The sequence below is a fragment of the Channa argus genome, chromosome 20, assembly GCF_033026475.1.
Source record: "Channa argus isolate prfri chromosome 20, Channa argus male v1.0, whole genome shotgun sequence".
In the NCBI taxonomy this organism is placed as follows: Eukaryota; Metazoa; Chordata; class Actinopteri; order Anabantiformes; family Channidae; genus Channa; species Channa argus.
In genome coordinates this window covers 16,513,409-16,529,311 of record NC_090216.1, presented here as the reverse complement: position 1 = coordinate 16,529,311, position 15,903 = coordinate 16,513,409, and the positions used below count along the sequence as shown (strand labels likewise).

The 15,903-nt window shown below is 40.7% G+C and overlaps 1 protein-coding gene across 1 annotated transcript in view; it reads left to right on the top strand.

The window, feature by feature from the left end:
- The window catches only part of cacna1g (calcium channel, voltage-dependent, T type, alpha 1G subunit), a 256,257-nt gene that overhangs the window by 166,095 nt on the left and 74,259 nt on the right, over positions 1-15,903 (top strand). Inside the window, exons 14-20 of the mRNA XM_067487999.1 lie at positions 462-617; positions 4,584-4,649; positions 12,153-12,246; positions 13,285-13,466; positions 13,993-14,331; positions 14,569-14,748; positions 15,685-15,785. Coding sequence (XP_067344100.1) covers positions 462-617; positions 4,584-4,649; positions 12,153-12,246; positions 13,285-13,466; positions 13,993-14,331; positions 14,569-14,748; positions 15,685-15,785 — 1,118 coding nt within the window. The remainder of the gene's footprint in view (positions 1-461; positions 618-4,583; positions 4,650-12,152; positions 12,247-13,284; positions 13,467-13,992; positions 14,332-14,568; positions 14,749-15,684; positions 15,786-15,903) is intronic.

Here is a 15,903-nt window from a genome sequence, read left to right as displayed (position 1 = left end):
CAGACTTGAATGCATACACCTGAGTGCTGCATTCATTTTTTTTGTGGGCGCCGATGAGGATGTCGTATTGGCTATCGGTCTCCGGTTACCCTGGAGAGGAGTGGCCATCTACCATTTACAACTTACCAAGGAGCCATTTCAATATAATGTATAGTTCAGTTCAACATCACATTGGGGACTATGTAAAATATCAGCTTGTCTCTCTGCATGGAACATTGTACAGACAAGCTTGAAGCTGTAACACATCAAGAAACAAACATGTAGACAAACTAATAATAGCTTCATATTGATACTTGGGACTGTTAGTGCATATGCAGTTTGCAGTACACTATGTGAAAACACAAACTTGACAGGCATAGCAACAGTAAGTCAGTAACTAAGTAAGTAGGACTAATATTAAACTCCAAGACCAGCTTAGAACGCTACTTGTTTTTCTCCTCCTTACCTCTGCTCTCTTTCAGATTCTAACTCAGGAGGACTGGAACAAGGTTTTATATAACGGCATGGCCTCCACCTCTCCTGTAGCTGCCCTCTACTTTATTGCACTTATGACCTTCGGCAACTATGTCCTCTTCAACTTGCTGGTGGCCATCTTGGTTGAGGGGTTCCAGGCAGAGGTATTATATTGCTGGTCACACATACAAAATGACAAATGCAAAAGTGATACTCCATCAAATTATTAATTCTTTTTTAGCTATATTGTCTGAAAGTCGGCCGGAAAAAAGCAAGTGAATAGAATCTTCCATTAGTTGGTGAAGATCCATTAATCTTCTCTTGAATGCAGGTTAATTTGTTAAATCTTGCCTAATGATCTGACTTGCATTCAATATAAGATTGTAAAGTGCTAAAGAAACTAGTGAGTATATTTTCATGTTAACTTTGCCATACTAACTTTTAGAAAAATTAGTTTGTAAGACTGAAACATGAGGCTAAATTACCTAACGATACTTATTTTTCAGCGCAGGGACACTCAAGACAAGTGGATGGATGTTCATGCCCACACACATAGCACATAACATGAACACTGTAGGAATTAAGTAATATATTTCTCTTGCACTCTCTGCAGTTGGTTAAGGGAGGACATGAGATCATACTAGGCGCAGCGTTCCACTTTCCTCTCCTCTTCATCTTGCTGTTAGCCTCTTCTCGTCCCACTCTTTCCCACCGGTTCAGCAGTTAGCCTCATTATTGTTCAGCTTATTTGCCAATGCAGTCATGCTATAAAGTACATCATAAGAAAACTATGTCTGCTAGACTAGACTGTTCATCAGGCCACATCATCCATATCAGTCTCATGCTTGGATACCTTCTTTTCATGCCTCCCTTTGATCCTCTCCCGTTATCATTCAGCTCTTCTTATGACACGTGTGATGTGTTATCCACCATCACACTGTGATTCTCAGAAAAGAGCAAGAGACAGCAAAAAAGGGGGAGAAGAAAGTAGATTAATGGCTGTTAGTGTCTAAAGACAGGCAGCTGGGAGGACAGTTGAGTTGCGGGGCTATGGGGAGTAAAGAAGTCGAAACTAATTGAGTGACCTCCATTTACCTTTCAACCAGCCCATTTGGAGCAAACAGGGATTTCTTTGAGAGAGCGAGAGAAACTGAGGGAAAGGGACAGAGGCTGAGACGGGGCAGAGAGAATAAATCCCATGAGTATTTGGCCTATCCGTGTCTGTCGTTGTGTCTTCCCCACTCTCTCTTTGTTTAAGGGGTAACAGCACCTATGCTTTGATCTGGGATGTTCTTTAGCCCTCTGCTTGAGAAAGGAGAGAAAAGACGAGCAGTGGCAAAGAGAGAGGATGACAGCCTCATAAAATATGCATTCATTGGAATGGGCTTCTCCTGCTATTGCGCTTATCTGCTGTACAAATGTCAAGTGCATGACTAGTGAATAGAATCGCATGGACGGTTGGGTGCACTGACCCAAACTGCTTAAGATAAAGACTGTTACAGGTGGTCTAGACTTTTGAACAGAAAATAGTCACCACCATAGTTAACTGGAAATGGTGTATTTACCATTGGTTTAATGGTAGCTGAGGCTGATTCCAGGCCCCCCAGGACTGAATGTTGAACTAGCTACATTACCTAGCTTAAACTTTTGAGGCAATACATTTGTTATAGATCACATCTGTACCTGTATCTTTTGGTAAATGCTCCACAAGGACATTTGGGCGATCTTTCTAATGGTTTGTCTCTTTTGGGGGAGGAAAAAAAAAAACACAGACAAAATTAGTGACTCGATCGTGAACTTACCTCAACCTTTAGTCAATAAAGAGCCCGTTATTTCTTGTAGCAGTTTGCGGGGACACAAAAGCAGAGCTGAAGGATGTTGAGGAAATGGGACTTCGCTAAAAATTAGTTGACCCAAAAGTGACAAAAAAAAAAAAAAAAAAAAAATGAACGTGACATTAACAGCAAAATGGATCCTCCGAATGTTTAGATGCTTAAACTATTGCTAGAAAAGGCAATTTGGGCACAAAAATACAGTGCATTCCAAATGTTTTCAGACCCATTTCACTTTTTAAAATTTTGTTGTGTTTGAAGCCTGATACTACAAATGTTCATATTTTTCTCTCATTAATCTACACTCTCAGCTGGTAAGGCAAGTCGTCCACGGACCACAGGGTCAGTGGTTCGATCCCCGGTCCCAGCTATATGTCGAGGTGTCTCTAGGCAAGACACTGAACCCCCAACAGCCCAGTACCCTCCCCAGCTGTGCATTGCCGGTCCAAGCCCGGTAGAAATTGGGGAGGGTTGCGTCAGGAACGGCATCCGGCGTAAAAACTGTGCCAATTCAACATGCGGACAATGATCCGCTGTGGCGACCCTGAACTCACTGGATAAGACGAAAGGATAAAAAATAAATAAAAATCTGCACTCAGTGATCATGACAGTGAAAACTGTCATGATGTGAAAACTTTCCCTTTGTCTTCACACAGGATCTCTGAAGCTCAGTAAGTGTTCACTGGGTCCTCTCATGCTAAGGCCGTCCTCCCCGACTGCTGAGTCTGGCCAGTTAACCAGCTCTTGAAAGAGTCTTGGTCGTGCCAAACTTCTTTTATTTGAGAACTATGGATGCCATTGTGGCCTTGGGAACCTCCAGTGCAACAATTTTTAATTTTTTTTTATAGCATTACCCAGATTTTTTTTTTTTTAATACATTTACAGACAAATAAAATTCTTTCCTCATTTTGTCATTATTGGGTAGTGAGTGCAGATTAATGAGACAAAATGTAAACAATTTAAACAACTGAAATATAAAACTTTAAAAAGTGAAGGTCTGAATATCAGCTAAATGCACTGTAGCTGCAGTATGATTTTACTTTTATATTTACTTAAAGTTATATTCATATTTCACTTTTAATATAGTTTCTACGCTTACGTTTTCAGTTCAGAACAACAGGATTAAAGACAAAGCAGGCCTGAGCATTGCATGTGAAGCTGCAATCTTATACACAGTCACGACCACATATGAAAACCCCTAAGGTCGACCAGCTTATGTTCTCCTCTCCCCCTCTATTCTCTTGTATCATCACAGAGCTGTCTGCTTAATCTTCCTCCCTTATTTTTTTCCAACCTTACATCTTTTCTGCAAACACTAAGTTTATTTTTAGTCAGCCAAACTTTCCCTGCATCAGGGTTGCTAAGTAACGGGTACTTGAATGACGTGAGCCAAGCCAAAAGAGATGTATGGCTGTAAAGCCAAGACACACACACACACACACACACACACACACACACACACACAGCCATGCACACAAACACTATTGGTTTTAATGTGGATGCTGCTTTGAACAAAAAGACATAAGCAGGCTTACTTCTTCTCTTCTTCTTTTTACTTCTTCATACTTCTTTTGGGCTGCTTTAATTTTTTGAGTTAACGCCTTCCTCCTCATCTACTTCCTCCTCTTCTGTTTTTTTTTCTTATTATCCATCTCTTTCTCTCAATGTGCCCCTGTCAGGTTATGTACATGTGACAGAATCCAATATTTACTGCAGAGAGTGCAACCAGCCTGATTCATTTATTTAAGACGACCTATTTGCAGCAAAGAGACAATAGTTGCTTTAATAGACATCTCAGTGTGACAAGTAACATGCATTTAACTCACAATTCACACCAAAGCTCTCACATGCACTTGACATGTCAGCTGCAGAGGAATGCTTTCATGCTACGCACAATATCTCCTGAATGATGCATAGCTCGTCATGAAATGTATATGCCAAGATCATTTTCATTACCGCTTTCTGAATGAATTATATTGCTGAAACCTGTCAGTTGACCAACTGGAGAGTAACACTTGGCTGTGCTTGACTTCTACTGTCCTGACTTTTCATGCTTTTAAACTAATTCAGGTTGCTGAAGTGCACATGTGCAGCTCATGACTGCACAATGTGAACCAGGACACTTCTTTTAATGCTGTATGTTCAGTTGCATGGTAATGTCCAACAACAGACTAAACGTCCTCTAATGTTCTCCTTCTGCTCTTGTCTACTGCTGTGGTTCCACCTCTCATCTCTGTGCCCCTTTTCCTGTCTGCACCTCCCTCTCCTGTCCGGCTGCACCAATCACTTCCACTGTAGGAAGTGTCCAAGCGAGAGGACTTGCATGCCCAGCTGAGCCTAATTCAGCTGCCTGTAGACTCAGGGGTATGTACAGCACTGCAGCCCTGCCTCCCCCCACCCCAAACCCCCCACCCCCCCACCCCTCCCCCTCCATTTAATATACTAACTGCGTTCCCCATACCTACCCTCTGAATTCCCTCACCACCCGTTCTCCTCACTCGTCCCAATAGAGTCTTTTCAGTGATGTCACAGATCTGTGAGTGACTACAGCTTGGAAACCTGTTGCAGAAATACTTTATATTTTGCAAAATTAACTAGCCTGCTAATTAATTTGTTAGATGAATGTAATGTAGGCAGTTAACATGCAACACCAGGCTAATAGCTTGCAACTAGTGCCTTTAAAGTTCAGTTTATTACATAACTGATATTCAGTATTTTCTAGCTTGCACTTAGTGGTATTGCACCATTCAAATACGTCTGGTTTTATCCGCAGAGATTTTGAGTCTTTGGCAATTCATATTCTTCCTGCTAACCCAATTCAGCAGAGTACTGAAGTGGAAAGTAAAAGTTCAGTGAATTTTCTTTGTAGGCAGTATCACGTGACTTTTAACTGGAGTCTTTCCAAGGCCTAAATGGACATTAAATTCTCTTGGGTGAATCATCTGTACAAAATTCAAGCAAAGATGCTAGAAAACACTTTTTTCTTTTTTTTGTTAAAAAAAGGGCAATGCAACAAATGTATAGAACATTTAAAGAAAGAACAACAACTCAAACCCAAGGGGGTTGTAGAGACTGGTAATAGTCTCTTTTCTAGAGGCTGGATCCCATTAAAAATGTAGCATTAATCAATGCTTCTGCATGTCTACACCAAATTCAAGGACCTGTTTGTGTAAAAAAATATTTTAAAAGTGTAAAATGGCATAAGGGCAGGGAACACAATAAACCATCCTTAATCCTGCAATATTTTAAAAAAAAAAAAGTGTAATTAGAAACAACAGCTTTCTGCTGTTTCTACAGTGCAGAAAAGAACAATGTGGTCACCCTGATTGCCAAAGACAAAGACTTCCAATATGGTTGCTGGAGGATGTGTCACATCACCTGAGAGTCCTGTAACCTGCTTCCTGCTTGGTGCCCTCGCTGCTGTGACTGACCAAGGTGCTGAGTGGCTGATTGGAGGATGTGTTTGAAAAAGACAGTGCTTAAACACTTACAAACACACAGCAGATTGATGTGTGTGTGTTTTCATTTTGTCTTCCTTAAAAGTAGACTTTATATCAAACCTCCGAATGAATGCTTACCTCCCATCAGCCCTACACCCCTGTGTTTTTTCTTTCCAGCCTTGCGGTAAGAACTTTGCAGTGGCACTGGCAAACATCTTCTTCTCTCAGGCTCTGATATATCGGCCTGTGGGACAGGGATGAAGTGAAAGAAAAGCAGGTATAAGCGAGGGGGTGAATGCCGGTCCTTTAGCAAGCTGGCCAGAATAGATGAGAGCTAACAAAAATAAAAAGGGAGGTCAAATCTGTTTGCGTGGGTTGGGCTCGTAAGACAAGGCCAGTACACTTTGTAAAATGTAGTTTTTCTAAAAAAACAATGAATTTAGCTCATCTCTACCTGTTTTCTAATTTTACATTGTTAAAAAGCTTTTGCAAATGGCAAATGTTCTAGATTTTTCCGTCTCTTTTGTTCCTGTTGAGATGCAGTGTCCCTCGGGGGAAGTGATTAAAGTGATAATTTTAGATGGATTCTGCTAGTTGCTCTAATGTTTAGAGGTGTATACATTGCTTATACTGGCTATGTACATTCAGGCACGCTAATCATATTTAACAATTTTATTTAAATTAGATTATAAGTTGCTTGCAAATTATAAGTTGCTTACAAAAACGAACAAAAACACCTTGTGGAACTTCACAAAACTAATGAGGGTAACAGGTCAGTAACACGATTGGTTAAAATATACAGATCCAATCTATTAAACAGTATTTCTTATGCCTTAACCATGGAAAACAGAAAATATGTGAATATACATAGGCGTAAAGAGTAAAAAAGTGTTACACTGTAGCATTGTGCCCCCCTGACATATTTTACTGCACCCCCACACCAGAAATGCAACAGATTTTTATTATCCTAGTTTAACAGCACTAGATTACAACTGTGCAACTGTAGGTTTGGTTGTGTTAAGGCACTGGGTTGGATTCTAAACAGAGCTGGTAAAAAATTAGGGTTTTCCTTAAAAATCACAGGTTTCGTAACGTTACATAACATGTCAAATGATCTGTGTATGCGACTATTTACAAGTAGTGTCATAGGGATGGGTTTTTTATTTTTTGATCCCTGAACCAAAAGCCAATGCAAGTTTTTGACAGGCTTCTGGATTATTGTGGAAAACGAACTCTAAACAGAAGTTATGATATATATGGCAGTAAAAATGGATGACTGAGTAGATGAATTTCTGCTTTTAGCATGATGATGTTTAATGTTCCCAACAACCTCTGTGGTTCAGTCAGTTATTAGCAACAGCCTTTTTGAAGACAAATAAAAGCTTAAAAATAGCACATGCGGAGTATTTACTGAATCATTTTATGTCTTAGAATAAAATGTGAAAATCTCTTTACCTTGTGTTGACAACATAACTTATTTCAGGCATTTAAATAAAACAAAACAAAACAAAAAAAACCATTCAAAAACAAAGAGTTCATTGGAGTTCATAGATACTGCAGTTTGTCCCTGGAGTTAAACTTTGGTCTCCTTTGGTAAAGTCCTGTGCTTTCTTCACATTCACCCCAATATCCTTCTGAAGTTTTGTCTATAGCTGCTAGACATTGCCAAACCGCGATCTTTTGGTCATTTTTGGCTGCTGATACAAATAATCTATATATTCATATTTTACAGGACAATCTATACTATTAAATTATATTATTGAATGATATTATAGAACAACATATGCTGTCATCCAGGTGCCTTTTTCAGCCACATAATGCTAAACTACATTCGGTGTATATCACAACAGCGTGGCTCTGTAATAAAAAAGTGCTGAATCTATCGGCCTGTCCAGACCAGACACCAGCTGAAAACATCTGATGTATTGTGGTGTGAACACAAGAAATGACACAGTAAGTCCTGAGAAGTCTGGCAGCTAAAATATCAATCAAGAATACTAAACAAAATTTGCCATTCTATCACTTCCTAACTGCCAAGAGAGGGTTGTTAACCAGTTGATGAAACACAGTGGTGAACATGCCCCTGTCTTAACCTTTTTGTGACATGTTGCCGGTATTTAATTAAAAACAAAAAATAAAAAAGAAAACTATGACATTTCTTAGTTTTAACATTTAATTTATTGTATTTGTATTATTTCCCATTAAATATAGGTTTTGATTGATGTTCAAACTTCTTTGGAAGCCACAGGTAATGAGAATGCACTTTTAGTAGGATGCTATTTTGGTGGACACAATTATCTCCCTTCTTCCTATCAACAGCCACCCGCACTCTCCCATTTACACCCTTTTTGAAGCAATGTAATTGAGATCCCCCTGTGTGCTGCTGGTGTCTATTATTGTCTGGTTATCAGCAGCAGGCCTGGTCTGGCCCATCTCCTGCTCCCGCCACCTTACCTAAATTGGGATGGCAGAGTGTAAACAAGCCAACCAAGCAACCCGACTATTTCAGGACCAGGGATTTCCCTCGAGTCCAGAAGCCTGTCTGTGCCCCAAGGCTATCATCTGCTCCTGTTCTTTCTCCAGTGAAACGTCCATTGTCTAATGCTTGTTGAGAACAATTCCTTCAGTTTATCAATCTTGGTTGAATTATTCCCAGATCATTTATACATTCAACACAAAAATGTTGAAAGTCAGGAGTCAGAAAAATATTAGTTATAATTGCCCTCTCTCCTCAGATAAGTATTAATCCAAAAAAAAGACTTCTGTACTGAATATTCCTCCGCCAGTCTCATTTAATTCTTTCTTCTTCATGATGCCTTAATAGAATATTTAAAAATGCGCTCTGTCCTATAGCTTGTTTAAACAATATTAAAAGAAAGTTGTTTAATTCTATCTCGCTGAATCTTTTTTAAGATTTGTCGTCTGGCAGCTGGATTACAAATTAATGTCTTCCTGTGACAAAATATTATGTATTTAACAGGCAAAGAGCGAAAAGAATAAAGCCACAGAAGATTATGCATATAGAGAAGACAGAAAAGAGAGAAAAATTGAGAACAGCAACAGACATTTGAGTGATAAATTCAGGTCGAAGCTGCATTTATCTATCCTGCAGTTGCATGCGGCTTCACCGACTCCTTGGGAGTCAGTTTCTAAAGGGCACTGTGCACCCTGATCCTAATCAAGGGATTAGGAAAGAGCAGATCTCAGAGCAGCTTTATTTGACAGGATCAGTCAGACTTGTCAGTTCAAACTACTCACTGTATCAACTGACTTGCTTGTGCCATCTATGATATAGATATCATTTATATGTATGGAAACATTGATTAGATAAAGCGGTGCAAAAAAGAAGTGTGCAAAGGGAGTTTCAAGATCAAGATATAGATGGAACATATAAACACCAGGCTTTCAATTATTTTAATTTAAAGCTACATTTTACCATAATGTGAACAGGCTACATATCTCAAATGATTAATCTGGTACTTTTTGCACCCTAGCTGTGGATGCTCCTGCACAGTGAACGCAGATCTTGGTAGGCAGGTCAATCTCAGTACCAGGAGCCTGTGAGAAGTGCCAGTAAGTGTAAAGTTTCAAAGTGCCATGAAAGCATCTTGGTACATACCAGCCTGCAACAAGCACTGATTAGTTGGAAGCATCGGCCTTCATGGGAGTTCCAGCAAAGCTAAACACTCTGCCCATACAAGGACAGAAAATCATTGTGAAACTGAAGAAGGGTATTTAAAAGTGGCTGCCTAAAAGAAATGTGTGCTATTAACTTATACTATAAACTTTTTATTACTGCAAAAAAGGGCTTTGGAAATATGACAGTGGTGCCCTGTGACTTGGGGTCACCCTTTGAGTGGCCCCAGACCTCCCAGTCCTTCCTTTATTTCTATTTGGCTTCTTTTCTTACTGTTAGTTAATTCTATTTATCAAATCTCTAGATGCTTATGAAATAATGCTATGTTAAATCCCCTGGACACTTCAAGTTCTTTTATTTCTAACTAAAGCATTGTCAATTTGCCTTTTTGCATGTTTGTGCTCTTACCAGTGACTGAAGAATCCATACAGCTGTTTTGTCTCTTTGCCTCACAATGGAGAAATCAGATTTAGTTTGTGGTGTCAGTCTTCAATACAAGCTGCCACTGACTTTCCTCCACAGAGATTAAAACCATTTACTCTACCGCTCTCCTTTTTCCTGCTACACACCTGAAAATGCAAAAACGTGGAATAGATAAGACTGAGCACCCACAAAGCTTAGTGTTGATACTCCACTGCCATGTTTTGGCTGTCCTTTCTGATTGATTGTGTGTAGGTTAATGTTCTCTGTGGGGGTGGAGATCTGGCTATGGGTAAAACAGATTTTGCTATATTTCAAATAGTGTTTGATTACCAGTGTGTCTGTCTGATAGTGCATGTGTGAGCATTTGTTTCTAATCAAATATTTCTAAAGCCAGTACTATCATTGATTTCTCTTTTTGACATAAAGAAATAAAAAAGTAATTCAAAAAATTAAATAAGTGTGTTTAAACCTCGTTAAGCTTTTTGGTACAAATTTGTTTTAAAAAATAAGATGCTAACTCAAAAAGCATGACTTCTTAGGGCAGCTCATTCTCAAGCCTTTGGGGCTTGGACTCCCTTCTCATCTTAGAACGGAACTCTGAAACAAACCAACTTGTGTACTGCTACTACATGTTAGAAATACAGCAAAAACCAAACCAAAAAAAAAAAAAGAAAAGAAAAGAGCCTTACACATACCTTGATTTTGACTTTTTATATTTTTATATGGAACTCGGTAACAAAGATTTTTGTTTCATTGAAGTTGGATTGAAGAAAAATATCAAGTAACCAATTTTTAAATCTAACAGTCTATTCTGTGGTGATCTCAGCATGTTAGGAATAATGGGATACTGGTGCCCTGTAGGTCAACAGCACCGGTGGAAATTGGGCTATTGTTGGTCGAAGAAGGAGAGGAGGAAGGTGTGTTCGTAGGAAGACAGGGGTGATGTTCAATGTTGTTAGTGGTTTTGCCCCACAGGTAGGATGTGAGTTAGAAGAGAAGGAGAAATTCTCGACTGAGTTAGATGGAGTGATGCAGAGCATCTCCAGAGGTGAGAGAGTGGTGATTGGTCTAGAGGAAGAGCAAAGAGGAGATTTATGGATGTAGTGAGGGAGGACATGAAGTTAGTTGGTGTGAGAGAAGAGGATGCAGAGGACAGTGTTAGATGGAGGCACATGATTCGCCGTTGCGACCCCTGAAAGGAAACAGCCGGAAGTAAAAGAAGAAGATTGGAAGTATTAGAGTATGCTGCTCTGAGCCAAGATTTTTAAAAACCAAGGTGCCACTGTGATAAACAGATGCAGAAGTAGATGATAAAGTAGATACGCAGTTTCTGTGCTCATCACATTCCCGTGCTGTCTCCACGTAGCCCTTGAGTTGATTCGCCTACTAGTGTATTAGCATCTCCTTACCCACTTCACAGGGTGAGGGAAAATAAGTCTGGGGCACACAGATAGCCTCTCTATCTGCAAAAGGAAAATGCTAATTCCTCTTTCAAAGATAGCAATACCTAACATGCTTCTATTAAACAAATACAATATGCATTGTATTTACCCCTGCTTTGCATTTCCCCAACACTCATGGGAACTACAGAAGTAATTTGTTAGTTTAAAAAGGTCCATAGTAATTAGGTCCTGAGGCTTTTTTGCGCACAAGTTATCCCTAGGTCGCCATTCTTTTAATCCAACATTCACCTGGCACCCTCTCACATATCATTAGAATCTCTGGGCTCTTCCATAGCACAACAAAAGCACATAACGAATACGACAATGAACTCTGAGGTTCACTTGAAGTAGGTTTTATAAGTGGAAGACAGAGTGAAGCAGATACGAGATGAGAGTAATTAAGAGCTAGTGAAGAGATGAGAGAGACTCATCTTTACATCGCTTTCTGGAAAAAAACCAAACACGGCACGGACAGTTATGCATTGCTGACAAAATCACTGTGAATTACATTTGGAGTGTGTTGTGTTTTGGTGTGCAAGTGTTAAAACTGTGGAATTGGCAACCACACTGAAGCTCTGTTGTTGCTGTTTAGGGGTCATGCCGAGGTCAAAGAATTCGGTACCACTACGTTAACTCAAACATATTTGACATTGCATCTTCGTGTTTCAGTGTGGTTCCTCGTTTAACCTTTTCACGTCTCCTTGCATGACAACATTTTCCATACGTTCTCTCTTTTTGACCTTTATGCTCTGGGCTCAGTGGGACCCCATTGAAGGTTGCCTCTAGGTACTGATCTAAGGTCAGGTTTGACCCCATATCTGTGTAATATTAGAAGAGCGAGGTGGCTGAGCAGGGATCTGTGTTTAGAGGCACCTTGCACTCTCCTACTTCTGTGTTTCCCTCTAACACTGCCTTTGTGTGTCAGGGCGACGCTTCCAAATCAGGTTCGGAGATTGATTCCGTCGCACGGAGTATGGAAGATATTAATGGCAGCAAGAAGGATGTGTCCGCCTCTGCAGGTAAGGCACAGAAATACCATACACTATGTAAACACACACATTGCAAAGCTGCACTGCTTTATGTTACAGATGAAATTCAAAGGATTGAACTCAACGCGGTGTGATTTTTCAAAGTCCCTGTTATATGCCGCTGGCAAAACTTGTACCGTGTGTTTGCATATTTGAACGCTGCCATTTCTCTTCCTAATCTTTGTTAGATCCCTTCAGATTACACACTGTGTTAAGGCCTGAGGCATGTAAACTTTACCCTGTGCAAACATTTCCCCACCTGTTTCTAAGTCTGTGGCCTCCTGTTATCCGTCTCATACCCATACGTTTCTTACCACTCTAAGCAGGGCATGAGCCTGGCCAGTGAATTACCCTCATCCATAATTCCTTGTACACCACTTCCCATCCCCTCTAATTACTAAATAGCCCAATGGAAACACTACTGTATGAAGTACAACTCCCAGATGTACAGTAACATCTCCCCCCTTCAGCTACTCCAGATTCTCTCTCTCAAAAACTGCTTACATGGCTGGAAGAGCCTAATATACATATTATAGGCATTGGATAAAGTTTGTCAGATAACAGAATTAGCATTATTAAAGTTGTATTCCTCTCTGCATGTCATGTATTTGTGTTGCTGCCAAACATAATATTTTCTCCCCCGCATCCCATAAAATGAATGCCCTGCTGAAATATTCATTTTGTTCAATAACACTCGGAGGCATTCATTTTTAAGTATGTGTTGCTATGTTACTGTGCGCCACTCCTCCCCTTGTGCCACCTTTAGCAATTTAGCGCTTTCATTTTCCTCAGTGATGCTTTTTTTCCATCAACTTTTTTTTCATCTGTCCGTTTTATCTCCCACCCCCCTTTTCTCTTTTTAAAACCACCCTTTTTAATATGTCCATCTCATTGATGTTCTCCTTTGCGTTTTTTGTATGTTATTAAATACTGGTTGTCCTTATTTAATCCCTAATATGGATTCTCTTTGCTCTTGCCGACTCCTAACTCACAGCATTTTATTTTTCTTCATCCCTCTTTCTCGACTAGTAGTGCCTGTAAATGGTCATGTGGACCTGAAGACCAGCCTGACCCCACCAGTAATTACCCACACGGCTGCTACCCCCATGCCCGTGCCCAAGTTGCCCGTTGCCGGTGACCCCGTCCTGGGTTACGAATCCCGTCGTGGCAGCAATGTCTCCGTAGACCCAGCCTGCTATGACAAATCACCGGTTAGGACATTTTTTTTATCATTCTCACATACATTACAATGATGCAGCAATTCTCAAGTGTAAAATCCCTGTTCCAGTTTGTCATAAAGCAACATGTGTCAGGAATTACCTGCAATTACCAGGACTGCTAACTGGCTTTACCCTGAGTGTCTGTGAATTCATTGCATGCGTCCTGCTGACATGTGGACTGGTGTGTTCATAGTGATTGATGATGAATACTGTAGTGTGCTGGGCTGACACTCCTCTGACTGCTGCCTCTGCCACTATTTATTTGACACAACTGATGACTGAGATAAAGACCTGAGTAAATGTACCCAGATCTCCACATCTGCTGCTGTCTGTTAGCGTGAATCATCAATTTTAGTTTAGCCCATGTCAAAGTGAGTCAATCCAATTCAGCTTGCTATCTGGATTAATGAACAACATTAATTGATTATTTGGACAACAGAGTACATCTTGTATTTGTTTTTTTTTTCTCTCCTGGTTGTTATCACCCTGTCATCCAACTGCCATCCTTCTGCTTCAGACCAGTGCCCGGAGCTCCTCTCCCTACGCTCCTTGGAGCTCTGGAAGCGGCCGGACCAGCCGGCGTTCCAGCTGGAACAGCCTAGGTCGGGCGCCATCGCTCAAACGCCAGAAACGGCAGTCGGGAGAGCGGCGTTCACTCCTCTCTGGGGAGGGAGGCTCCAGTTCTGAAGAGGGTGAAGGCAGAGGAGAAGGAGGAGGTGGTGGTTTATTGGAGGAAGATGACGCATCCCTGGCCAGAACGGACTCTATGTCCCAATCCCAGAGAGGACCCCGACGGAGGATGGAGTCAGTGGAAACTCGGAGTTCGATGGATTTGCCACCTGATGCTCTGCTACAGGTAAACCAGGCACCATCATCAGCGTGTTGTGTGTCCATTAAATAACAAAAAGGGAGAACCCTATAATATTGCAATAAAGAAAATATGTTACAAAACATGAATGCACATGGGGTGAAAAAAAAAATGAAGCACAAGGGGTGAAAAAAAAAAATTCAAACCTAAATCTGAGCCAGCACGACAGAGTTATTGTCTAGAACTGCTCGAGTTGAGAGGAAACCTTTTCTTTTTTCTGTGTAGGTGCCTTCCCTGTGCCACACACCCAGTATGAACAGCTCCAGGCCCCCCTCCCTGGCCCACTTACGGCCCCCAGAACACAGCGACTGCAATGGAAAGGGCTCTCCCTCAGTCCTAGGTCCCACGCACGTCTCCCTGGAGGACAACACTGAAGATGAAAATGCAGAGGAGGAGGCCAACCTGGTCAGTCTGTGTGCATGTGTAGTCATTTGGGCATAATAGCTTGTTCTTTTACTTCCATGGGTATAAACAAAATCCTCTCCATAATCCTCCACATTGTGCTGCAGGTGATTGCTAAGGATTGTTAGTAATAAATATGTCTATATACAGTGGCAAGAAAAAGTATGTCAAACCTCTGGAACCTTTAGTCACAACAAAACAACTGGGACACGTTGTCTGTAACATCTGCAGTGAGCAAACAAATGAAAAATGTAGCTTAATTTCCTTTACTCTATCAAATATCTCTGTATTATCATCACATAGCAGCAAAACTGACACATCTGTCTCCAAACAAAGACACCGGCACGCATGGGCCACAGCAGTGGTGACTTTTTTTATTTAACTCTTCCGTGGCAGACGATTGGTTCTAAATACTGTACATTTCTGCGCAGCAGGTGATCTGCAGTGAAACCATGCTGTGCAACATTGTTATTTGTAGTGAAACTGTTCTTTCCTTTTACATATTTATTTGTGGTATGTCAAGTTGATTATTAGGGAAGCTTTTAGTTTTGCAGTAATTACATGATCTATGAGACTTTTGTGTTCAGTCAAGTTTATAAAAGGGAATATATTTACCGAAACATGACATCACAATTTTTTGTAAATATTCCGTTTTTTGCAGAACTTGTTCATGAAATGTGTTTTGAGCTTGACCACATTTGCAGATATCAACAAACACAAGACTTTTAAGCTGATAAAACAAACAAAATGAGAATGAAATGAGAATGGAGGTGTGGTCCTGGACTAAACATTATTTTCAGTAACAATAAGGCATTGCCCCTCTGGACGGTCCACCCCCTTTACCCACCAGGCTCCTTCACCAATCTCAACCTTGTTACTTCATGGAAAGTTCTTTACATATGAATAATGAAATTACTGTGCACTTCTTACTCCCTGCAGGGTCGTTTTGCAAGACTGTTTCGCTGGCTGGAGAAGAAGCAGCCAGAGTGGTGTCGACAGAGAGACACCTGGTCACTCTACCTCTTCCCCCCAGAGTCAAGGTAGTATTCATGGCTCCAAAACTGCTACACCTTTGCCCTTTTCTCGGTTTGAGACTTTGTATAATATGGGTTTTAGTTCTGGGTAAACCGAACTTTCATCTCCTGAAGGAAAAACTTT